The sequence below is a fragment of the Panulirus ornatus genome, chromosome 11, assembly GCF_036320965.1.
Source record: "Panulirus ornatus isolate Po-2019 chromosome 11, ASM3632096v1, whole genome shotgun sequence".
Lineage (NCBI taxonomy): Eukaryota > Metazoa > Arthropoda > Malacostraca > Decapoda > Palinuridae > Panulirus > Panulirus ornatus.
Window position 1 is genome coordinate 16,873,289 of NC_092234.1, and position 25,734 is coordinate 16,899,022.

General features: G+C 44.3%; 1 protein-coding gene across 1 annotated transcript in view; it reads right to left on the reverse strand.

Annotated features, from left to right (window-relative positions):
- Positions 1 to 23,478, reverse strand: part of LOC139751338 (defense protein l(2)34Fc-like) — a 43,683-nt gene extending 20,205 nt beyond the window's left edge. The window contains exons 1-4 of the mRNA XM_071666692.1: positions 23,408 to 23,478; positions 22,270 to 22,508; positions 9,922 to 10,049; positions 4,837 to 4,931 (exon numbers count right to left, since the gene is read on the reverse strand). Of these exons, the coding sequence (XP_071522793.1) occupies positions 4,837 to 4,931; positions 9,922 to 10,049; positions 22,270 to 22,495 (449 nt within the window). The 5' untranslated portion in view covers positions 22,496 to 22,508; positions 23,408 to 23,478. The remainder of the gene's footprint in view (positions 1 to 4,836; positions 4,932 to 9,921; positions 10,050 to 22,269; positions 22,509 to 23,407) is intronic.
- Positions 23,479 to 25,734: the final 2,256 nt, after the last annotated feature.

Consider the following 25,734-nt stretch of genomic DNA (forward strand, 5'->3'; position numbering starts at 1 on the left):
CTTTTCTTTCAAACTATTCGCCATTTCCCGCGTTAGCAAGGTAGCGTTAAGAACAGAGGACTGGCCCTCTGAGGGAATATATATATATATATATATATATATATATATATATATATATATATATATATATATATATATATATATATATATGTGTGTGTGTGTGTGTGTGTGTGTGTATGAGTAGATGGGCCATTCTTTGTGTTTCCTGGCGCTACCTCGCTGACTCGGGAAACGGCGATCATGTATAAAAATAAGATATATGTATGTATACCTGGATGTTTTGGCTCTGAGTGAAACGAAGCTCAAGGGTAAAGGGGAAGAGTGGTTTGGAAATGTCTGGGGAGTGAAGTCAGGGGTTAGTGAGAGGACAAGAGCAAGGGAAGGAGTAGCAATACTCCTGAAACAGGAGTTGTGGGAGTATGTGATAGAATGTAAGAAAGTAAATTCTCGATTAATATGGGTAAAATTGAAAGTTGATGGAGAGAGGTGGGTGATTATTGGTGCATATGCACCTGGGCATGAGAAGAAAGATCATGAGAGGCAAGTGTTTTGGGAGCAGCTGAATGAGTGTGTTAGCGGTTTTGATGCACGAGACCGGGTTATAGTGATGGGTGATTTGAATGCAAAGGTGAGTAATGTGGCAGTTGAGGGAATAATTGGTATGCATGGGGTGTTCAGTGTTGTAAATGGAAATGGTGAAGAGCTTGTAGATTTATGTGCTGAAAAAGGACTGATGATTGGGAATACCTGGTTTAAAAAGCGAGATATACATAAGTATACTTATGTAAGCAGGAGAGATGGCCAGAGAGCGTTATTGGATTACGTGTTAATTGACAGGCGTGCGAAAGAGAGACTTTTGGATGTTAATGTGCTGAGAGGTGCAACTGGAGGGATGTCTGATCATTATCTTGTGGAGGCTAAGGTGAAGATTAGTAAGGGTTTTCAGAAAAGAGGAGTGAATGTTGGGGTGAAGAAGGTGGTGAGAGTAAGTGAGCTTGGGAAGGAGACCTGTGTGGGGAAGTACCAGGAGAGACTGTGTACAGAATGGAAAAAGGTGAGAACAATGGAAGTAAGGGGAGTGGGGGAGGAATGGGATGTATTTAGGGAATCAGTGATGGATTGCGCAAAAGATGCTTGTGGCATGAGAAGAGTGGGAGGTGGGCTGTTTAGAAAGGGTAGTGAGTGGTGGGATGAAGAAGTAAGAGTATTAGTGAAAGAGAAGAGAGAGGCATTTGGACGATTTTTGCAGGGAAAAAATGCAATTGAGTGGGAGAAGTATAAAAGAAAGAGACAGGAGGTCAAGAGAAAGGTGCAAGAGGTGAAAAAAAGGGCAAATGAGAGTTGGGGTGAGAGACTATCAGTAAATTTTAGGGAGAATAAAAAGATGTTCTGGAAGGAGGTAAATAGGGTGCGTAAGACAAGGGAGCAAATGGGAACTTCAGTGAAGGGCGTAAATGGGGAGGTGATAACAAGTAGTGGTGATGTGAGAAGGAGATGGAATGAGTATTTTGAAGGTTTGTTGAATGTGTCTGATGACAGAGTGGCAGATATAGGGTGTTTTGGTCGTGGTGGTGTGCAAAGTGAGAGGGTTAGGGAAAATGATTTGGTAAACAGAGAAGAGGTAGTAAAAGCTTTGCGGAAGATGAAAGCCGGCAAGGCAGCAGGTTTGGATGGTATTGCAGTGGAATTTATTAAAAAAGGGGGTGACTGTATTGTTGACTGGTTGGTAAGGTTATTTAATGTATGTATGACTCATGGTGAGGTGCCTGAGGATTGGCGGAATGCGTGCATAGTGCCATTGTACAAAGGCAAAGGGGATAAGAGTGAGTGCTCAAATTACAGAGGTATAAGTGTGTTGAGTATTCCTGGTAAACTATATGGGAGGGTATTGATTGAGAGGGTGAAGGCATGTACAGAGCATCAGATTGGGGAAGAGCAGTGCGGTTTCAGAAGTGGTAGAGGATGTGTGGATCAGGTGTTTGCTTTGAAGAATGTATGTGAGAAATACTTAGAAAAGCAAATGGATTTGTATGTAGCATTTATGGATCTGGAGAAGGCATATGATAGAGTTGATAGAGATGCTCTGTGGAAGGTATTAAGAATATATGGTGTGGGAGGCAAGTTGTTAGAAGCAGTGAAAAGTTTTTATCGAGGATGTAAGGCATGTGTACGTGTAGGAAGAGAGGAAAGTGATTGGTTCTCAGTGAATGTAGGTTTGCGGCAGGGGTGTGTGATGTCTCCATGGTTGTTTAATTTGTTTATGGATGGGGTTGTTAGGGAGGTAAATGCAAGAGTCCTGGAAAGAGGGGCAAGTATGAAGTCTGTTGGGGATGAGAGAGCTTGGGAAGTGAGTCAGTTGTTGTTCGCTGATGATACAGCGCTGGTGGCTGATTCATGTGAGAAACTGCAGAAGCTGGTGACTGAGTTTGGTAAAGTGTGTGGAAGAAGAAAGTTAAGAGTAAATGTGAATAAGAGCAAGGTTATTAGGTACAGTAGGGTTGAGGGTCAAGTCAATTGGGAGGTGAGTTTGAATGGAGAAAAACTGGAGGAAGTGAAGTGTTTTAGATATCTGGGAGTGGATCTGTCAGCGGATGGAACCATGGAAGCGGAAGTGGATCATAGGGTGGGGGAGGGGGGCGAAAATTTTGGGAGCCTTGAAAAATGTGTGGAAGTCGAGAACATTATCTCGGAAAGCAAAAATGGGTATGTTTGAAGGAATAGTGGTTCCAACAATGTTGTATGGTTGCGAGGCGTGGGCTATGGATAGAGTTGTGCGCAGGAGGATGGATGTGCTGGAAATGAGATGTTTGAGGACAATGTGTGGTGTGAGGTGGTTTGATCGAGTAAGTAACGTAAGGGTAAGAGAGATGTGTGGAAATAAAAAGAGCGTGGTTGAGAGAGCAGAAGAGGGTGTTTTGAAATGGTTTGGGCACATGGAGAGAATGAGTGAGGAAAGATTGACCAAGAGGATATATGTGTCGGAGGTGGAGGGAACGAGGAGAAGAGGGAGACCAAATTGGAGGTGGAAAGATGGAGTGAAAAAGATTTTGTGTGATCGGGGCCTGAACATGCAGGAGGGTGAAAGGAGGGCAAGGAATAGAGTGAATTGGAGCGATGTGGTATACAGGGGTTGACGTGCTGTCAGTGGATTGAATCAAGGCATGTGAAGCGTCTGGGGTAAACCATGGAAAGCTGTGTAGGTATGTATATTTGCGTGTGTGGACGTGTGTATGTACGTGTGTATGGGGGTTGGGCCATTTCTTTCGTCTGTTTCCTCGCGCTACCTCGCAAACGCGGGAGACAGCGACAAAGTATAAAAAAAAAAAAAAAAAAAAAAAAAAAAAAATATATATATATATATATATATATATATATATATATATATATATATATATATATATATGAACACAGGTACCCATTTTATCGACCAATCCCTTGGGATGGACGAACAGCTGGGTTGACTGTGGACCGACTGCCGCAACCTAGATTCAAACTCTACGCTTGACTCTGGATATCTCGTGAATACGTCACGGGCAGGAGCCTTAACCACTACACTGGTTATCCCAGCATATATAAGTTTTGTCAGTCTTGCAATATATCAGCGATGGGAGAAATCTTTGCATTGAGGTTGCTGAAGTGTGATGCAGGGGTAAGCTTTATATTCTTACTTAGGGGTTAGTTATGGAGTGATATGGATGGGAAGGATTTAATGCCTATTCATGACATGAATGCCACACATAACGGGCGGGATCTTTGTTTGATTTATGTAGATGTTGAGGGTTTGTGGTTTCAGTCAGTATTGTTCTGAGTGTACCATTCAATATGGGTTGTAGATTTATGCTCTTGAATGGGTGGAAAATCAAGCTAGTGATGCGTAGTTTACATGGAGCACATGCATTGTTTTTAGATCTAGAGGATCAAAAAAAAAAAAAAGTGCTTTTTAGTGGTCTAAATGCATGTGTTGATGTTATCAGTGGTTGTGTTTTATTCATTGGGAATAATTGTATATCCGAAGGGAACGAGGGTACGAGTTGGGTTCGTGTTTGTGTGCGTTGAAAAGTGTAACTGAAGAGTTTTGTGGAGGTGCAGACATTCAGTTCTGGGTGAGGCATTGTTCTATGTACACAAGGAAGTGCTGCGTGCTTGATATTGCTACTATAGTGTTACGGTGCTGTGATGTGATTGTGAGGTTGTTAGCATATCAAAAGGACTTTCAAGTTGTAGTTCGTTTAAGGTAACTGGAGGTCATGTAGGAAGAGGCTGAAGAGGGTTGGAGAAACAACTGCACCTTGGTCAACTCTACTGTAAAGTTTGTGTTTTAGAGATAAAGCCATTGAAATTGCCTGCCATGGCGGCTGGCTATGAAATTGGCCAACGACTTTTTATCACTGTCATGGAGAGTGGTGGCCATGACCCCACATTTATACAAAGTAGTTTAGTATCTTTAATAGATCATCCCGTACCATCAGCCTATAATAGCATTTTTTTTTTCATATAGGCGAAAATACAGATACTCTGGTAGCCATGAAATACACCAACCCTGTAGCCTTTCTTTAAGATGTCATTCATTCTCTTGTACAATTGTGCAATGGTATTTGATGTGCCTGACTTGCATTCCGATCCATCTCTCATGTCAATAGTCTTTAAGAAACCAAAATGTTCTCTACTTGTTTCTTATTATCTCCTCTGAATGTATGTTTGCGTTTTTATACCTACAAATATCATTAAACTTGTTTTTCACTTAATTGTTTGCTCTTTCTTTACTTCCATTTGAATGTATCTACCTCTGTCACTACACTAGTATGCCTTCCCTTCCCTTGCTGTCCCAAGACTTACTTGAACACAATTGTTCCGCTGTAGTTAGCGGGTGGCAACCAGTGGAACGACACCACCTGCTTGTGCTGTTTGCTGACGTGGGTCACCGTGTCCTCCTGCAACAAGAACACGCGTTATATCTTCAGAATGGAGTTTCATACGTAAGTGTTCAGGAGGTCCAACATATTTCACGAATTTTGAGGTCGCGAATGTATTTTTCATGGGAGTAAAAATACTTACTTTAGGGTTGGGTTTAGTTAGTACGTTTCGACCATGAGGTGATCACATGGGCAATGTATGTAGGCAAGGAAATCCGTACATATGAGGTTTTAAGTATTTTCACCTTAGAGTAATACAAGGAAGACGTTCTTCGTTACTCAAGATTGGTAGATTATTTCGGAATTTATTTTTACTCAAGTGCTTCGAATTTTAACTACTTTTAACTTGGAGATGGCATTGCCGAGGGTTAGCGGCAAGGATGTAAGTGGTGCAGGATGATGAAGTAAGCGTTGCCGAGATCCTATGACGATCCTCCAGGAGACTGACAAGGTTAGGTGTTTGTTTTAGGCGAGGAAAAAGACGTTCCTTCGTTCCCATGATACTGGTGCTGCAGGAGGAGGGAAGCGATGAACAGGCCTGACAGGCGATGAATGAAATTGGAGTCACACGGTGTGTGGCTGCTGGAAATCGGTGCACAGCTGCTTCAGCAGACGGAGGGTCACAGGGGCACTCGGTGTGCATGGCAGAAGTGTGAGTGTGGAAGTGGTAGTCAGCTAGCTGTCTGGCGGTCAAATCAGACAATGTCTCATGTTTCAGGAAGCATGCTAAGAAACTTCTAAAAAGCTCTGTGAGTTCATCATGGGCTTTATGAACCATAGGTTCCTTTTGCTCAAATGTGAGCTCTTGAACATAGTCAAGACACTGCAGTACAGGTACATACATGCATGGGTAAGTTGACGCTGGTAGAAGAGCCGTTGAACAATCCGTTTCTTTCTCGAAAGTCCTTAAGGTGTTCGTTGCTTGGATTTGAGTTTGATGAAAATTCTGTCAAGCTGCGTCTTGTTCACTAGAAACTTTGCAGGATCAGCTTTCCTGATGATGTCGTTAACTACGTATTCACATGCAGAGATATTGCTAACATCCATCCATGCAAAGTAGAAGACGGTGAAGGCATATAGCATTTCAACATTTCTGCATGTTACATCGTAAGATGATAGCCATCGATGTGCAATCCTTTCCGTTGGAATTTTACAAGACATACCCAGCAATTCACATATGTCATTCAAATGTTCTTGTAGATCAGGACTGTCGTGAAAGTCATGAAAGAGGTCATCTGATAGCCTTTCAGCACGCATATCGAAATGTTCGCAGAACTTCTTGACAGCGTTGTGGATGTGATGGCACAAGTCCCCGTCTATGTCTAGCATATTTGGTGCGACTTCACGCATTCTCTTCTCAAACTCAGAGTTTTTGCCTCGCATGTCATCTTCTTTGAATGCCTTGGTTACAGCTTCATATACAGTTGTTGCATTCACAGTTGTCATCTTTACTGACATGTAGTGTTGAACAATACACATTCCAAGGTTCTCAGCAAAATATGAAACAAGTACGCTTAACACCCGCTTGTTATTTTTTTGCTGTACATTCATCAATATTAATGGAAAATTTGCTCTTCTTGTCTGAAACTAGACGTTTATGATACACCGCTGCAAGTACATCTTTAAGTTTATATGTACATGAAGTCCTGTCTAGTGACATACCTTGCAAAACTTTGTTATCTCTTGCAAGCTCCTTTGCAATGTCTAGTAACTTTGACGTCATTGTAAATGGCAAGTTATTTTCAACAATGAAGGACACAACCATGGCTTCTACATTTGCTTTCCTATCTGCGTAAGAAACATTTGGTAAAGGGGCATCTCTCTTACCAGAACATGTAGCCGATTGGTGAACATTTGGAGGAGCACCGTTTGGTAAAGTGCAGGGTCTGTCCTTATCTGCAGTTACTAGTATAGCTCCTTAGCCAGCCTTCCCTGACTCTACTGCATTAGCAGCTTTAAAGACTGCAGGTAGTGTTTGGTTGGTGTCCTGTATCTTCTTTGCTCTCTTATGTGCATCACAGTTGCCATGTTTCACAAGTGCCTTCATTCCTGCACTGCCATATGAAATGGTTTGGTTGCACACTTTGCACAATGCTTTCCCTGCCACATTAAGTTTACGAATGTAATCCGACAAGAAAAATCAAGTATTATCTTTGGCCTGAAGCCAGCGTCAGTTAAGTTATTCTTGATTTCAACATCAATCAATTTCACGTCAGCGTCTCTTTCAACCTCCATTACGAATCAATTAGAATTATCCGTGATGCAGCTCCAACACAGACTATGCACGCGTTGTCACAATTAAGTCTAAACATACGGTAGAGTGTATTACACAACCAGCACACACTCTAACTTACCGCGCCAGGGTTGGTAGAAACTGCAGATATCGACGGCAAATCTTGCGCTTGTTTCCGGCATTCCATGTAATTCCAGAGGTAAAGATCCAATTAAATATCCATGGGCACACACGCAAACAAAAGATTGATGGTCCGACACGCTTATGAATTTAAAACAATTAAGCCTTCATCCAAAATTCACCGATTAAGTCCCCGATGTACACACGTCGTACCGTTTCAAACATAGCGCTTGGCTGCAGACATGCTACCGGTTGCTTAGCCGGCCGGCCGCCTGGCCTAGCCGCACAGCCCGCTCGTAGCGCTAGGTATACATGCATATGCTGTCGCATCGCGCACATGTACAAACCATTAGCAAAGCATGCAAAAGCGCGGTTCGAAAAACTACTCACCTCGACCGACCCAGTGATTTGGGCGGCTGTCCGGGAGCCTGCAGTGTTGAGCAAGCTGCATCGCTGGTCTGGACCCGCATGTTGCTGGTTGACAGGCGGGTAGTAAATCCGAACGCCAGCACGTATGGAGGGCTAACCTGGTCAGCACGTCGACGGTGCGGCTCTTGCTCCATCTGCCACTGTGCTTCAGGTGAGCAGATGGGTGAATAGCGGGAACCGTTTCGTGTCAGGTGCTGATTATGTGAAGGCTGTCCAAGTGCGAATAGGCGCATTACCCACCCTTGCCAGGGCGTCCAGAGGCCGGCCCGAGATCAACGGCCTTTGTGACACCTGTCAGAAGCCAGGTACGCTCGGGCGCATCGCACAGATGTGCCCTCGTACTCATGGCGGGAGAGTAAAAAGGCACGACAACATCTGTGCCTATTTGGCCGGTTGACTGAGACAGAGGGGTTATGAGGTGTTGTGCGAGCCGCGCATTCCGATTATGGGGTCCTTTCGGAAGCCGGACTTCTTAGCTTCTAAAGGCACAGAGGCCTTTATTGTCGATATGCAGGTCTCTGGGGTTAACTTCCCGCTTTCAGCTGCACACCAATACAAGTGCAGCTACTACGGTACCCCGGAAGTCTTACAAGGCGTACGGGAATACACCGGGAAAGACACCGTGCACGTAACATCTGCCACCTTCAGTTGGCGAGGTGCATGGTGTCAAGAAAGCGCTGAGTGCTCTCAGAGGGTTAGGGCTGACATACCGGGACCTTGAGGTGTGCACGGTCAAAGCCCTAACCTGGACTCACTCCCTTTACAGGATGTGGTCCAAGAGCACAGGTTAAAAATCGGAGCCTGCCTTGTACATCTGGTGTCGGCCACCGGGCAGGCGTAAGGTCATCTCCCCTTTGTTGGCTTGGGGTGTGCGGGATTAGGTTGTTCTCCCGTGGCTCCCAATGGCAGGTATCAGTTCCTGAGGTCGGGTTGTCGGGCGGGGTGGTGGACGCCTTGGCAGGGTTGCCCATTGCTCCCGTGCGACAGGCCGTACTGGAAGGTGAGCGGTGCTGGAAGGTCGCTGTGTCCAAGTCGGCAATCCAAGTCGGAAATCCAATTGTATCCGAAACATCATCTAACTGCCATCTCCTAACTTATGTCTAACTATGCTATCAGCAATCTGATCTTCAATCTTTCTCTTATAGTGTCCATACACTTTTTCCAATTAACAACTTCTTTCACTATCAATATGTAGATAGACCTTCCCTCACTTCACACTACTAACTGGCAAAAAAAAGAAAAAGAAAAAAATAGCGATCCAGTTGTTTTGCGATATTCGTATTTCTAATTACATAAAGTATATACACAAAATCCACGATCGATATAATATGAAAACATCCGTCAAGAGTCTACTTGTTCATTTTCCGGCTGTCATCATTACAAAGACAAGAGACAGACGGAGAGAAAAATGGGAAACCAGAAATTTGACTCCAATTGATCAAAAAGCCGGAAAACTGACATCTTTGCCCGTGGAGTAGCGACGGTGAGGTAGGTCACAGCGGCCATGGCCCTGATCAGCAGGTTATTGTGATGACCAAGTGTGTGTTGGGCAGAATTTTACGTCTGGCTGATCCTGAATTCTGTTTAGCGAGGATGGTATCACGACGGTATATTGACTCCGGAAATGTACTAAAAAAGTAGTTTGAATTCGTAGCATTTGGGTAACTACATCCCGAAATAATCTACATAACTGTAGTATAGAAGTATTGCTATTTCTGTACTTACAATCGCATAATATGTGCGAAGGTCAAGATGTTACACGTTCTGGATGTATCAAAGTATAATGTGTGGATATCAATAAATAGTTAACTTGTTCATCAAGAAATCCTGAAAATATGTCGGCGATCATTATTTTTCCAAGGGAATATTTGTGTAACCGTCATGTGCCAAGCGCCATAGGTACTTCCGACAATCATCAACCTTATTGATCACATAACATGTATAAACTTAACGTACCAAGTTTTATTAATATCTATATCTTAAGGATTTCAAAGGAACTATCTATCTTGTTATTATCAGCTTGCCCTGTCTCACCATAGCTAAGTAGTACTGTGAATTAAACCTTCCTGAAAGAATCCTTTCTTGATTCCAAATACTTTCCATTCCTATTTTTTTTCTTAGAAAGTGATAATACAGGAGGAATAATACCTATCTGTCTTCGTCGTCTCCTATGACATGCATGTCTTAGTAGGTACAATAGTTTTCCCTTTTCCTCTTCATACTCACGGCCATTGTGCAGTTCATGGTTTGGCCGACCTTGGGGTCGTCCACGATCCAGGAGCCCAAACTAACACCATTTTCATCTTGGGCCTGTATCATGAAGCCCATCAGCGGCAGTGCTCCGACTAGACACACTGTGGACGATGTGTGTATATTGTTAGATGTAATGGCTTGTTAGATTTAATGGCTTGTCAGATTTAATGGCTATCTGTACCTAGGAATTAGGTTAAAGACCAGCTTATCACACACAGGGGTCCTACCGTCAAGATAAGGGCCATGTTATCATACCTCACAGGTTTAAGATAGAATTGGTAAAATGGAAATAACCTGGAGGAACCAAGTGACTGGAATTTTACATATAAAGAAATTAAAAGTTAAGAATAATTTACAGTAATCGAGGCAGAACAATGGAGAACAGAGGAAGTTGGGATTACAGTGTCTTCATTCAAAATCGTGATAGGTCAGGTCAAGTGGTTAGAGTAGGTTTTAACAGTGTAGTTTAGAAATCTTAAAGGCTAGGTCAAGTTAGAATATATAATAGATTTGGTTAGCGTAGGTTATGTACTATTTACTATTCTTTTTGGTAGGTGTAATAATGTAAAAAATAAAGGGAGTTATTATTGTTCCGTTAAGCAGGATTGGGTTAGAGTTACGGTAGGTTAGGCTACGGTAGCATATCCTAGTCCTGCTACTCGTCCTCACTACCGACTCATACCATGTACAACCGCACGAACTTACTGACTCCATTGCCAAAAAAATAGTCTATCCATCTTGGAGAGATAAACTGTCTCACCACTGAGAGAATGATGGTAATGATACGATAAAAGATTGTGGTCTTGTCCCAACTCCCTGACCATAATCCACAGTGTTGTTCTTATGTAATAAGTATGTGAAGGAAAAAAAAAAAAAGTTGATGTGTTCTTCTGTAGGGAACTTAAGAATTAGAGATTATAGGAGTTATATGTCCACCAGCATCAAGGAAGTAAGGAGCAAGTAGACTATAGGAGTTCCATGTAGACAAGGAACAAGCAGGATGTCCTAGAGGTTATCTTTAGGTAAGGAACAAAGAGAATCTCGACAACTTTGATCACATAAGACCACCCTAACATTTAACGTGTGATTCCAATGGGAGGACCCACGGCAACAGAGATACAGGAATATTAGCCAACTGACGGTACTTTAAAGTAGATTTATATGGCACTACGCAACTGGAAAAAGGAAACTGTTAATATGGTATATTATCATAAGCGCCACGATACCGACTTGACTAAGGATAGCTTAATTAGGTAATAAGGGCCGCGGTTAACTCCCATTTCCTCTATCCCATTATACCGAGCTGCTGTTCTTCCCTATACCAGGTTACCATGTTTTCACTGTCCAAGGCTACCATGTATGTCTACACTATTCCAGTGTCTAAGGCTACCACGTCTTCACTATTTAAGTGTCTAAGGCTACCACGTCTTCACTATTTAAGTGTCTAAGGCTACCATGTCTTCACTATATCATTCTCCACGGTTACCATGGCTCCATTATATCGAGATATGATGCATATTGGTATATTGCTATGTTCTCTACTATGTTTTCATTATACCAGGTACCTTTTAATTATACCAGACTACCATGTCCTCCTCACTATACCAGACTACCATATCCGCTTTATAAACTTTGAAGGCTACAATCTTCTCTACATCAGTACACCAGGCACCTTATCCAATCTACCACCACCAGAGGCACCGTATGCTATCTACCACCACACCAGACACCTTACCCTATCTACTACCGCACCAGGCACCTTATCCTATCTACCACCACACCAGGCACCTTATCCTGTTACCCAACACACCAGGCACCTTATCCTGTTACCCAACACACCAGGCACCTTATCCTATCTACCAACACACCAGGCACCTTATCCCATCTACCACCACACCAGGCACTTTATCCTGTCAACCACCACACCAGGCACCTTATCCTAACTACCACCACACCAGGCACCTTATCCTATCTACCACCACACCAGGCACCTTATCCTAACTACCACCACATCCGGCATCTTATCCTAACTACCACCACATCCGGCACCTTATCCTATCTACCACCACACCAGGCACCTTATCCTAACTACCACCACATCCGGCACCTTATCCTAACTACCACCACATCCGGCACCTTATCCTATCTACCACCACACCAAGCACCTTATCTTTACCACCACACCCGGCACCGTATCCTATCTACCACCATACCAGGCACCTTATCCTAACTAGCACCACACCAGGCACCTTATCCGAACTACCACCACATCCGGCACCATATCCTAACTACCACCACACCCGGCACCTTATCCTATCTACCACCACACCAGGCACCTTATCCTGTCAACCAACACACCAGACACCTTATCCTATCTACTACCACACCAGGCTCCTTATCCTAACTACCACCACATCTGGCACCTTATCCTAACTACCACCACACCAGGCACCTTATCCTAACTACCACCACATCAGGCACCTTATCCTAACTACCACCACATCCGGCACCTTATCCTAACTACGACCACACCAGGCACCTTATCCTAACTACCACCACCTTATCCTAACTACCACCACACCCGGCACCTTATCCTATCTACCACCACACCAGGCACCTTATCCTGTCAACCAACACACCAGACACCTTATCCTATCTACTACCACACCAGGCTCCTTATCCTAACTACCACCACATCTGGCACCTTATCCTAACTACCACCACACCAGGCACCTTATCCTAACTACCACCACACCAGGCACCTTACCTTAACTACCACCACTCCAGGAACCTTATCCTAACTACCACCACACCAGGCACCTTATCCCAACTACCACCACACCAGGCACCTTATCCTATTTACCACCACACCAGGCACCTCATCCTGACTACTACCACATCTGGCACCTTATCCTAACTACCACCACACCAGGCACCTTATCCTAACTACCACCACATCCGGCACCTTATCCCATCTACCACCACACCAGGCACCTTATCCTAACTACCACCACACCAGGCACCTTATCCTAACTACCACCACATCCAGCACCTTATCCTATCAACCACCACACCAGGCACCTTATCCTAACTACCACCACATCCGGGACCTTATCCTATCTACCACACAACAGGGCACCTTATCCAAATTACCACCACATCCGGCACCTTATCCTAACTACCACCACATCCGGCACCTTATCCTCCTATCTACCACCACACCAGGCACCTTATCCTATCAACCACCACACCCGGCACCTTATCCTATCAACCACCACACCCGGCACCTTATCCTATCTACCACCACACCAGGCACCTTATTCTATCAACCAGCACACCCGGCACCTTATCCTAACTACCATCACACCAGGCACCTTATCTTAACTACCACCACATCCGGCATCTTATCCTATCTACCACCACACCAGGCACCTTATCCGAACTACCACCACACCAGGCACCTCATCCTATCTACCACCACACCCGGCACCTTATCCTAACTACCACCACATCCGGCACCTTATCCTATCTACCACCACACCAGGCACCTAATCCTAACTACCACTACATCCGGCACCTCATCCTATCTACCACACACCCGGCACCTTATCTTCCTATCTACCACCACACCAGGCACCTTATCCTATCCACTACCACACCATGCACCTTATCCTATCTACCACCACACCAGACACCTTATCCTATCTACAACCACACCAGGCACCTTATCCTATCTACCACCACACCTGGCAAGTTATCCTATCTACCACCACACCCGACACCTTATCCTATGTACCACTACACCCGGCACCTTATCCCATCTACCACTACACCAGGCACCTTATCCTATCTACCATTACACCAGGCACCTTATCCTATCTACCACTACACCAGGAGCCTTATCCTATTTACTACCACACCAGGCCCCTTATCCTATCTACCACCACACCTGACACCTTATCCTATCTACCACCACACCTAGCAACTTATCCTATCTACCACTACACCAGGCACCTTATCCTATTTACCACCACACCAGGCATCTTATCCTATCTACCATCGCACCAGGCACCTTATCCTATCTACAACCACACCTGACAACTTATCCTATCTACCACCACACCAGGCTCTTTATCCTATCTACCACCACACCAGGCTCCTTATCCTATCAACCACCACACCCGGCACCTTATCCTATGTACCACTACACCCGGCACCTTATCCTCTCTACCACTACACCAGGCACCTTATCCTATTTACCACCACACCAGGCACCTTATCCTATCTACCACCACACCAGCCACCTTATCCTATCTACCACCACACCAGGCACCTTATCCTCTCTACCACTACACCCGGCACCTTATCCTCTCTACCACTACACCAGGCACCTTATCCTATCTACCACCACACCAGCCACCTTATCCTATCTACCACCACACCCGGCACCTTATCCTATGTAGCACTACACCCGGCACCTTATCCTCTCTACCACTACACCAGGCACCTTATCCTATCTACCAACACACCCGGCACCTTATCCTCTCTACCACTACACCCGGCACCTTATCCTATCTACCACTACACCAGGCACCTTATCCTATCTACAACCACACCCGGCACCTTATCCTCTCTACCACTACACCCGGCACCTTATCCTCTCTACCACTACACCAGGCACCTTATCCTATCTACCACTACACCAGGCACCTTATCCTATGTACCACTACACCCGGCACCTTATCCTATGTACTACCACACCCGGCACCTTATCCTCTCTACCACTACACCAGGCACCTTATCCTATCCACCACCACACCCGGCACCTTATCCTCTCTACCACTACACCCGGCACCTTATCCTATCTACCACTACACCAGGCACCTTAACCTATCTACCACCACACCCGGCACCTTATCCTCTCTACCACTACACCCGGCACCTTATCCTATCTACCACTACACCAGGCATCTTATCCTATCTACCACTACACCAGGCACCTTATCCTCTGTACCACTACACCCGGCACCTTATCCTCTCTACCACTACACCAGGCACCTTATCCTATCCACCACCACACCCGGCACCTTATCCTATCTACCACTACACCAGGCACCTTATCCTATCTACCACTACACCCGGCACCTTATCCTCTCTACCACTACACCCGGCACCTTATCCTCTCTACCACCACACCAGCCACCTTATCCTATCTACCACCACACCCGGCACCTTATCCTATGTACCACAACACCCGGCACCTTATCCTCTCTACCACTACACCAGGCACCTTAACCTATCTACCACCACACCCGGCACCTTATCCTCTCTACCACTACACCAGGCACCTTATCCTATCTACCACCACACCTGGCACCTTATCCTCTCTACCACTACACCAGGCACCTTATCCTCTTTACCACTACACCAGGCACCTTATCCTCTCTACCACCACACCCGGCACCTTATCCTATCTACCACTACACCCGGCACCTTATCCTATCTACCACTACACCAGGCACCTTATCCTATCTATCACCACACCCGGCACCTTATCCTCTCTACCACCACACCAGCCACCTTATCCTATCTACCACTACACCCGGCACCTTATCCTCTCTACCACTACACCAGGCACCTTATCCTATCTACCACCACACCCGGCACCTTATCCTCTCTACCACTACACCCGGCACCTTATCCTCTCTACCACTACACCAGGCACCTTATCCTATCTACCACCACACCCGGCACCTTATCCTCTCTACCACTACACCAGGCATCTTATCCTATCTACCACTACACCCGGCACCTTATCCTCTCTACCACTACACCCGGCACCTTATCCTATCTACCACCACACCAGCCACCTTATCCTATCTACCACCACAGCCGGCACCTTATCCTGTGTACCACTACACCCGGCACCTTATCCTCTCTACCACTACACCAGGCACCTTATCCTATCTACCACCACACCCGGCACCTTATCCTCTCTACCACCACACCTAGCACCTTGTCGTATCTATTACCTCACCAAGTACCAACATTACTAAATTTGATGTGGCAGGATGTAGTACATTTGTCTCAGGTGACGTGAGTGCCGTGTTATATGAACTAGTATAAAACAACGATGTCATACCCCAGACGTAACCTTAGTGAGAGAGTGTCCAAGGAGGGAGTCAGCAGCAAGGTTGTGAGGACTGACCAGAGAAGTGCAGCCCAGTCGCGTCCCGTTTTTAGCGATGATAGAGTCGTCACCATCCCTTCTCCCGCCTGCTACTATGGCCATAGAGACTCGAGACCCGTCTCGAGGACCATGCTCTCCTCGTCAGCACGCAAGGAGAGGGAAGAGAGGCTACTGCAGGCACTCCGAGAGTTTATAATGCCACTGAAGAGGGAATGCGCAGGCAGACGGAAATGTCCAGTGAGGAGAGATCTGCCTGAAGTTTGCGATCAGAAGGAAAGGAAGGAACAGCTGTAGCCGATTGTAAAGAAAGACGAACAACGGATCACCATTCCTGACGCGGATCAGTGCCACTCTTGCGCTAAATTCGTCCCGGACCGCGATATATTGATACTAAAGTCGAATGAACCAGTGAAGGCTGCTGAGCCGTGCGGGGAGGGCCGTGTTATGAGTCAGGGTGGCCAGATGAACTCAGAGGACGAGATGAAGTACCTCCTCGACCTCGACCGCTCACTGCAGCAACATCAAGAAAACTTTACTAAACTTCAGAAGCGTCAGCAGGAATTGGAGGAACGTATTGACAGACAAATGAAGGAAAAGTCAAAGAGGTTTGTACGGTAGCTGAAGACTGAATGAATCTGGCCGGGAGAGGACCAAGCTGGAAGTGACAGGTCGGGGAAGTCACTTGCTTGATGGAATGTTTCAATATTTACACTGACTTTTGAAATTGTCGTCCGATGTGCCAGGTACCCATACACGCACATACACATGCATTACATATTTATAATTGCTTGTCTTCATCCATTTTACAAATTTTACCAAAAAGAGAGTTATTTAATTTGTATAGACCATCACTCATATTAAGATTATAATTCTTTGTGTATTTAATAATAGAAAATTCAATTATATTTTTGGTAAAAGAGTTAGAGTTGATAACTGAGATGGCATTACTCCAGTCAATACAATGATCATAGTTTTTAACGTGATTAAACAAGGCATTTGATTCTTGTTCCCCTACACTATATTTATGTTGCTTAAGTCTAACAGAAAGATCCTTACCAGTCTGACCAACGTAAAATTTATCACAATTTCTGCATGGCTCTTTATGGATGCATTCAAGAGAATTTTCTGGTGAATTCCTGATTAAGATATTCTTTATAGTATTATTGTTGCTAAAGGCAACATTTACATTAAAGGATTTAAGCTACATGGGAATTAAAGTGAAATTATTATTAAAAGGGAGAACTAAAAGATTCTTGGTGTCACTGGGAGGTTTGGGCTCAACTCTATAAAATGATTTCTTTGCTAACTTAAGGGATTTACCAATGAAAGATCAAGGGTACTTTAACTTAGATCCAGTAGAATATATCTTCTCAAACTCACCACCAATAAACTCTGGACTGCAAATACGTAATGCCCTAAGGAACATAGATTGAAATGATGATAATTTAACTCTGTCATGTTGAGATGAGTAATAATGGATATATGAGCATACATTGGTGGGTTTTCTGTATATGCTAAACTTAAACTTGTTTCCTTGCCTATGGGTCATGCAATCTAAAAATGGTAACATACCATTATTTTCATTTTCTACAGTAAATTTGATGGAAGGTACTAAATTGTTAAGGGGAGAAATATTTGTAAATTTTCATTTGTTGCCAAACACAAAGGACATCATCTACATACCTAAACCAAATTGCATTAGAAGGTAAGATATCCTTTAGTAATTTTGTTTCAAAAAATTCCATATAAAGATTACTTAGTACTGGTGAAAGGGTTAACCCATAGCCATACCAAATTTTTGAGCATAATAATCTCCACTGAATTGAAATACACTCTTTTATATACAATTATGTGACATTCATTTTTTCATTCATTTCAAGCTAGAAGTTTCAGTTTTCTAAATTGTTTCTTACATTTTTCATATGTATATATATGTATGTGTGTGTGTGTGTGTATGTGCGTATGTATGTGTATGTGTGTGTATGTGTATATGTATATATATATATATATGTATATTATCCCTGGGGATAGGGGTGAAAGAATACTTCCCACGTATTCCTCGCGTGTCGTAGAAAGCGACTAGAGGGGACGGGAGCGGGGGGCCAGAAATCCTCCCCTCCTTGTATTAACTTTCTAAAATGGGAAACAGAAGAAGGAGTCACGCGGGGAGTGCTCATCCTCCTCGGAGGCTCAGAGTGGGGTGCCTAAATGTGTGTGGATGTAACCAAGATGTGAAAAAAGGAGAGATAGGTAGTATGTTTGAGGAAAGGAACCTGGATGTTTTGGCTCTGAGTGAAACGAAGCTCAAGGGTAAAGGGGAAGAGTGGTTTGGGAATGTCTGGGGAGTAAAGTCAGGGGTTAGTGAGAGGACAAGAGCAAGGGAAGGAGTAGCAATACTCCTGAAACAGGAGTTGTGGGAGTATGTGATAGAGTGTAAGAAAGTAAATTCTCGATTAATATGGGTAAAACTGAAAGTTGATGGAGAGAGGTGGGTGATTATTGGTGCATATGCACCTGGGCATGAGAAGAAAGATCAAGAGAGGCAAGTGTTTTGGGAGCAGCTGAATGAGTGTGTTAGTGGTTTTGATGCACGAGACCGGGTTATAGTGATGGGTGATTTGAATGCAAAGGTGAGTAATGTGGCAGTTGAGGGAATAATTGGTATACATGGGGTGTTCAGTGTTGTAAATGGAAATGGTGAAGAGCTTGTAGATTTATGTGCTGAAAAAGGACTGATGATTGGGAATACCTGGTTTAAAAAGCGAGATATACATAAGTATACTTATGTAAGTAGGAGAGATGGCCAGAGAGCGTTATTGGATTACGTGTTAATTGACAGGCGTGCGAAAGAGAGACTATTGGATGTTAATGTGCTGAGAGGTGCAACTGGAGGGATGTCTGATCATTATCTTGTGGAGGCTAAGGTGAAGATTTGTATGGGTTTTCAGAAAAGAAGAGTGAATGTTGGGGTGAAGAGGGTGGTGAGAGTAAGTGAGCTTGAGAAGGAGACCTGTGTGAGGAAGTACCAGGAGAGACTGAGTACAGAATGGAAAAAGGTGAGAACAATGGAAGCAAGGGGAGTGGGGGAGGAATGGGATGTATTTAGGGAATCAGTGATGGATTGCGCAAAAGATGCTTGTGGCATGAGAAGAGTGGGAGGTGGGTTGATTAGAAAGGGTAGTGAGTGGTGGGATGAAGAAGTAAGAGTATTAGTGAAAGAGAAGAGAGAGGCATTTGGACGATTTTTGTAGGGAAAAAATGCAATTGAGTGGGAGATGTATAAAAGAAAGAGACAGGAGGTCAAGAGAAAGGTGCAAGAGGTGAAAAAAAGGGCAAATGAGAGTTGGGGTGAGAGAGTATCATTAAATTTTAGGGAGAATAAAAAGATGTTCTGGAAGGAGGTAAATAAAGTGCGTAAGACAAGGGAGCAAATGGGAACTTCAGTGAAGGGCGCAAATGGGGAGGTGATAACAAGTAGTGGTGATGTGAGGAGATGGAGTGAGTATTTTGAAGGTTTGTTGAATGTGTTTGATGATAGAGTGGCAGATATAGGGTGTTTTGGTCGAGGTGGTGTGCAAAGTGAGAGGGTTAGGGAAAATGATTTGGTAAACAGAGAAGAGGTAGTGAAAGCTTTGCGGAAGATGAAAGCCGGCAAGGCAGCAGGTTTGGATGGTATTGCAGTGGAATTTATTAAAAAAGGGGGTGACTGTATAGTTGACTGGTTGGTAAGGTTATTTAATGTATGTATGACTCATGGTGAGGTGCCTGAGGATTGGCGGAATGCGTGCATAGTGCCATTGTACAAAGGCAAAGGGGATAAGAGTGAGTGCTCAAATTACAGAGGTATAAGTTTGTTGAGTATTCCTGGTAAGTTATATGGGAGGGTATTGATTGAGAGGGTGAAGGCATGTACAGAGCATCAGATTGGGGAAGAGCAGTGTGGTTTCAGAAGTGGTAGAGGATGTGTGGATCAGGTGTTTGCTTTGAAGAATGTATGTGAGAAATACTTAGAAAAGCAAATGGATTTGTATGTAGCATTTATGGATCTGGAGAAGGCATATGATAGAGTTGATAGAGATGCTCTGTGGAAGGTATTAAGAATATATGGTGTGGGAGGAAAGTTGTTAGAAGCAGTGAAAAGTTTTTATCGAGGATGTAAGGCATGTGTACGTGTAGGAAGAGAGGAAAGTGATTGGTTCTCAGTGAATGTAGGTTTGCGGCAGGGGTGTGTGATGTCTCCATGGTTGTTTAATTTGTTTATGGATGGGGTTGTTAGGGAGGTAAATGCAAGAGTTTTGGAAAGAGGGGCAAGTATGAAGTCTGTTGGGGATGAGAGAGCTTGGGAAGTGAGTCAGTTGCTGTTCGCTGATGATACAGCGCTGGTGGCTGATTCATGTGAGAAACTGCAGAAGCTGGTGACTGAGTTTGGTAAAGTGTGTGGAAGAAGAAAGTTAAGAGTAAATGTGAATAAGAGCAAGGTTATTAGGTACAGTAGGGTTGAGGGTCAATTCAATTGGGAGGTGAGTTTGAATGGAGAAAAAACTGGAGGAAGTGAAGTGTTTTAGATATCTGGGAGTGGATCTGGCAGCGGATGGAACCATGGAAGCGGAAGTGGATCATAGGGTGGGGGAGGGGGCGAAAATTCTGGGGGCCTTGAAGAATGTGTGGAAGTCGAGAACATTATCTCGGAAAGCAAAAATGGGTATGTTTGAAGGAATAGTGGTTCCAACAATGTTGTATAGTTGCGAGGCGTGGGCTATGGATAGAGTTGTGCGCAGGAGGATGGATGTGCTGGAAATGAGATGTTTGAGGACAATGTGTGGTGTGAGGTGGTTTGATCGAGTGAGTAACGTAAGGGTAAGAGAGATGTGTGGAAATAAAAAGAGCGTGGTTGAGAGAGCAGAAGAGGGTGTTTTGAAGTGGTTTGGGCACATGGAGAGGATGAGTGAGGAAAGATTGACCAAGAGGATATATGTGTCGGAGGTGGAGGGAACAAGGAGAAGAGGGAGACCAAATTGGAGGTGGAAAGATGGAGTGAAAAAGATTTTGTGTGATCGGGGCCTGAACATGCAGGAGGGTGAAAGGAGGGCAAGGAATAGAGTGAATTGGAGCGATGTGGTATACCGGGGTTGACGTGCTGTCAGTGGATTGAATCAAGGCATGTGAAGCGTCTGGGGTAAACCATGGAAAGCTGTGTAGGTATGTATATTTGCGTGTGTGGACGTATGTATATACATGTGTATGGAGGGGGGGGGGGGTTGGGCCATTTCTTTCGTCTGTTTCCTTGCGCTACCTCGCAAACGCGGGAGACAGCGACAAAGTATATAAAAAAAAAAAAAAAATATACAATTTTATCAGTTCAATGAAAACAGACTTTGAAACAGGTAAATGAATATCATCCAAGACATCAAATTAATATTCTAAAAGGTCATCAACTGGAACTTTAGTGAAAAGTGAGGAAACATCAAAGCTAACTAGTTTGAAATCAAAATTAACATTGATATTGTTTAGCTTGACTGAATCTACATTGTTCATGATATTAGAATTTGATTACCTTACCCACTAAAGGGCTTAATGAAGAAACTAGCCATTTTGACAAGTTATATGTGATGTAGCCTACTGAACTCACTACACGTCTTGCTGGAAAATTCTGTTTATGTGTTTTGATAAGTTCATACGTATATGGCAATGAAGGGGACAAAGATGACGAACTTTTGTTAAGAGAACAATGCCATTTCGCCGTTCAGGATGTGGTGAATGAGGGTGGGAGATAGTCGTAGCTAGTGAGGGGGAGAGCGGTGGTAGTATAGTGAGGGAGGGTGTTATGTCCCGGGGAAGGTGTTTGGTAGCCAGGAAAGAAGTAGATTTTATAGTGAGGGAGGGTGTGGTAGCCCTCCTAAGGGGCTCGCGGTAGAGGGCCTGGATATGTTAAAAAGAAAAAAAAAGAAAACTGCTGTTGCAAAAAATGAAGCCATTTTACTAAAGTATACATCTTCCTCCTGATGCTGGTACGGGAAATGATGCCATTTTTATCACTCGTCTAGCCATCAGTGGGCTCGTGTTTTGTGTAATGACTATGTTGATGACCGTAGCCTTAACTTGATTCATTGTAGGAAGCTGACGTCACGTACCTGGGACGGGCATCTCAGAGAGGACACGAGGGTGATACGTCACAAGGCGGTAGGGAGGCGGGCCGGGGGCTGGCTCCCCGTACGGATCGTGCTTCGGCGCCATCCATTTGCACGTCGTCTGCGGCACATAGTCTGGGTATGACCACACTTCCCCCACCCCCGCCAGGAGCAGCAGCAGCAGCCTGTAGGCCCGGCTGACCAACACAGAGGAAGCTGTGAATGGCATTGGATGGCTGCACCTGTAGGGGAGGCAGCGTACTGTCAGCACCTAACCCACTACCCTACGGCCACAACGCTCTACTCACCCTCCAGCACCACTTTATGAATCGTGGGTGTGATAATGTGGCCTTTGATCAGACCTTTCCTTTATGGGTTCAGTCATTAGCCAGGCCATCATACCCAACGGTTGTACCGTTATAGAAATGGGCCCGCGACCCTTGGACAAGACTTTGTTACTGGTCGTGAGATAGTTACTGTACGAGACAATGCCCCCAGGAGACGACCACAGGTTTGGGTCGACCGCTCGTCTGGAGGTCTGGTTGGAGGCTGAGTCAAGCCACGTCAGGGAGGGATTAGGTGCCGCAACGCCTTGCCACACCGTATGTTTCCTTGTACTGATTTGCCTTTAGAAAAGTCTTCGTTGGGAGATTAGATTTGCATAGCTGAAAACGGTTGACAAGCTACACATAAATATAAACTATTGCTCATGAAATGAAATATCTTTTAGTACCGGTGTGTCAATATTACACTTTGACGTTGACAGCCTTAATGACCCTGGCAGTTGATTAGGTCTAAATGCAAACTAACCAACCACAGTTCATGGAAAATCAGTTGTTTGTTGTACATATTTATGAACAGTTGATACAGAACGGAAACAAAAGGAAATTGCATAAACTAAGACATAAAGAAAATGTGACAGAACTTTTCATATAAAGAAATAAGTAAACAGTAAACAAAATGTAACACAACGTGAATAGAATGGAAAAATTGTAAACGCTAAAATGATACAGGCAAGGAAAAAAGAAAGAATTAGAGGTGCACATTGTTGATATTAACTGAAACTACGTGAGTGGCGGGACAGACTTTTCAACTCCAGAAAGAAGAGATTAACCAAGATTGAAAGAGATGGAGAGCTGACCTGGGCTGATGTCCGATTACCTCGACGTCCGGGGAGTATGTGAGCTCGGCTGTTCACGATTTCCCACCGCCTCCCCCACCCAACCATAACCCCAGTTTTATTCTTCCCGAACATACATGTAGTTCTGTCCTTTTTCACACTCTATGATACGTGGTAGAAAATGCATAGCGTACGGCGGCCCTCAAGGGTATAAATGTGCGGGACAGACATGTAACGTTACACCTGGAATTTCTGATAGATTTATCGCGTCTGCACTGTAATCAGTCTGTGGTGAAGCTATTTTTTCTTGAGTGAAAAGTGGCCATCGTCTGTGCGAGGTGACCTTGTAATAAAATTCATTTGTGACGTCAAGAATAGGAATCCGGTCTCCTCAAACGGAAAGTGACTCTCCAGATGGGTTGGCAGTCCCCGCTTCATGAACGAAAACAAAAGGCAGTTCATCTCCCTATTCACTGTCTTTGTTACCTGCCTGATCCGCTTCAGTGTCAGACATGGTATATGTGACCGTGTTATACTAATGTTTGTAGCGATTCAAAATGCATGTTTTCATAGTATTATGCGCCAGGCTTTCTGTTGATGTGAATGTAATATACGTTCTTTCCGTGATCCGTGGATCATCATCTCACGTGCTCCGTACACTGGATTTAACGCCCTTGGGACGACAGTATTTGAGCACGATGGCCCAACTGTAGAGCAAGACGGAGGAACTTTAACTAATAGTGATCCAGGAGCCAGGCCGTTAATCTTGAAGGGTCTTACCGTCGTGTCCACGGGTATTACCATCACACTTAAGAGTCTTACCGTCGTGCCTAAGGGAGGTGATATTCGGACACACATATATTAAAGTAACGGATGCATCTTATTCGGTTTAAGGAACACACCCATCTGTAGTGGCATCATTACCATGTCTCTAGCAGGGCAGCAGCTTGTGTTGATGTAGCAGCTGGTTGTCTTGTACGTAATATAGCACTTGGGTTAAACACCTAGACCTATTACCCTCCTCTCATTTTCTTTCTTTTCCCTAGCTTTCTCATCCTCACCGCACTCACAAAAACCCTCCAACAAACCCCTCTCAAATTCTTCACATCCCATATCCTTGCCCTTCAATCAACAAACGAAATATTTTCGCGGCGTCATCTCCAGCCACTAGGGGTCGAGCGAGTTAAGGTGGAACGAGCCGGAAGGCTGTCCCTTTATCATAATTATTTTGTCAAATGTCCCAAAACAAATTCTGGCTGATATTAGTATATTCATTATCATAGCAGCAACTCTACTGATCACTGCACTTACGAAAATAGCTAGATAACCGATAAGGCAAAGGTTCTTCCCATAAACTCATGTTTTTCTAAGGTCCTCCTAAAGTTTCTTCTAGATCTTCCCCAGTTCCTCCTTCCCAGGTGTTCTGGCGCGTATCCAGGGTCTGGTCAAGGGAAGGAAGGGGGTGGGGGATGATGAACCCGCTAAGACAATGATGAAAAGCTCAGAGGAGGAATGGTATGTAAGAACACATTGTACAAAATTACATACGAGTGAAAAAATGAATTTAGCGAGGCTGCAGCATCGTCAGCCGACGAAGCACAGTAGTCACGTCAGTGAATACGTTTCAAGAGGATTCTTCTGAAAATGGGCCGAGATCACTATGGGGTTGCCACAGGGCTCTGTTCTGGGACCGTTAATCTTGATCTTATGTAAATGACTTGCCTGAAAGTGTGGACTCCTACCTGCATAGGTTTTCAGATGATGCAAAGTTCATAAGGGAAATGAAAAGCATGGAGGACTGCATCACTTTACAAGGGGACCTCAGCAGACCATAGTTGGTCTGATGCGTGGTTAATTAAGGTTGATCCAAGTAAATGTGAAGTACTGAAGACCTCGGTATGATTATGATCAAGCAGGAAATAAAAGACTTGGGTGTCGACATCGCCCCTAACCTGTTGCTCGAGTCCCGCACCAGGAGGATAATTAAGGGAGAATAATTGTCTACTAGTAAATAAGAGATCAGCGTTCTGTTCCTTCTTTTGAGAAAACAAAAAAAATGGGAGGATTTCCAGCCCCCCCGCTCCCTTCCCTTTTAGTCGCCTTCTACGACACGCAGGGATTACGTGGGAAGTATTCTTTCTCCCGTATCCCCAGGGAGACAGCGACAAAGCAAAATAAAATATGTATATATATATATATATATATATATATATATATATATATATATATATATATATATATATATATATAAAACCGGACTCCGTCTGTATACCATAACACCGCAAGGCTGTAACATTGGGAGTACATTTCATCAATGCTAGACTCCAAAGGTGTCCGCATTTCCCTGT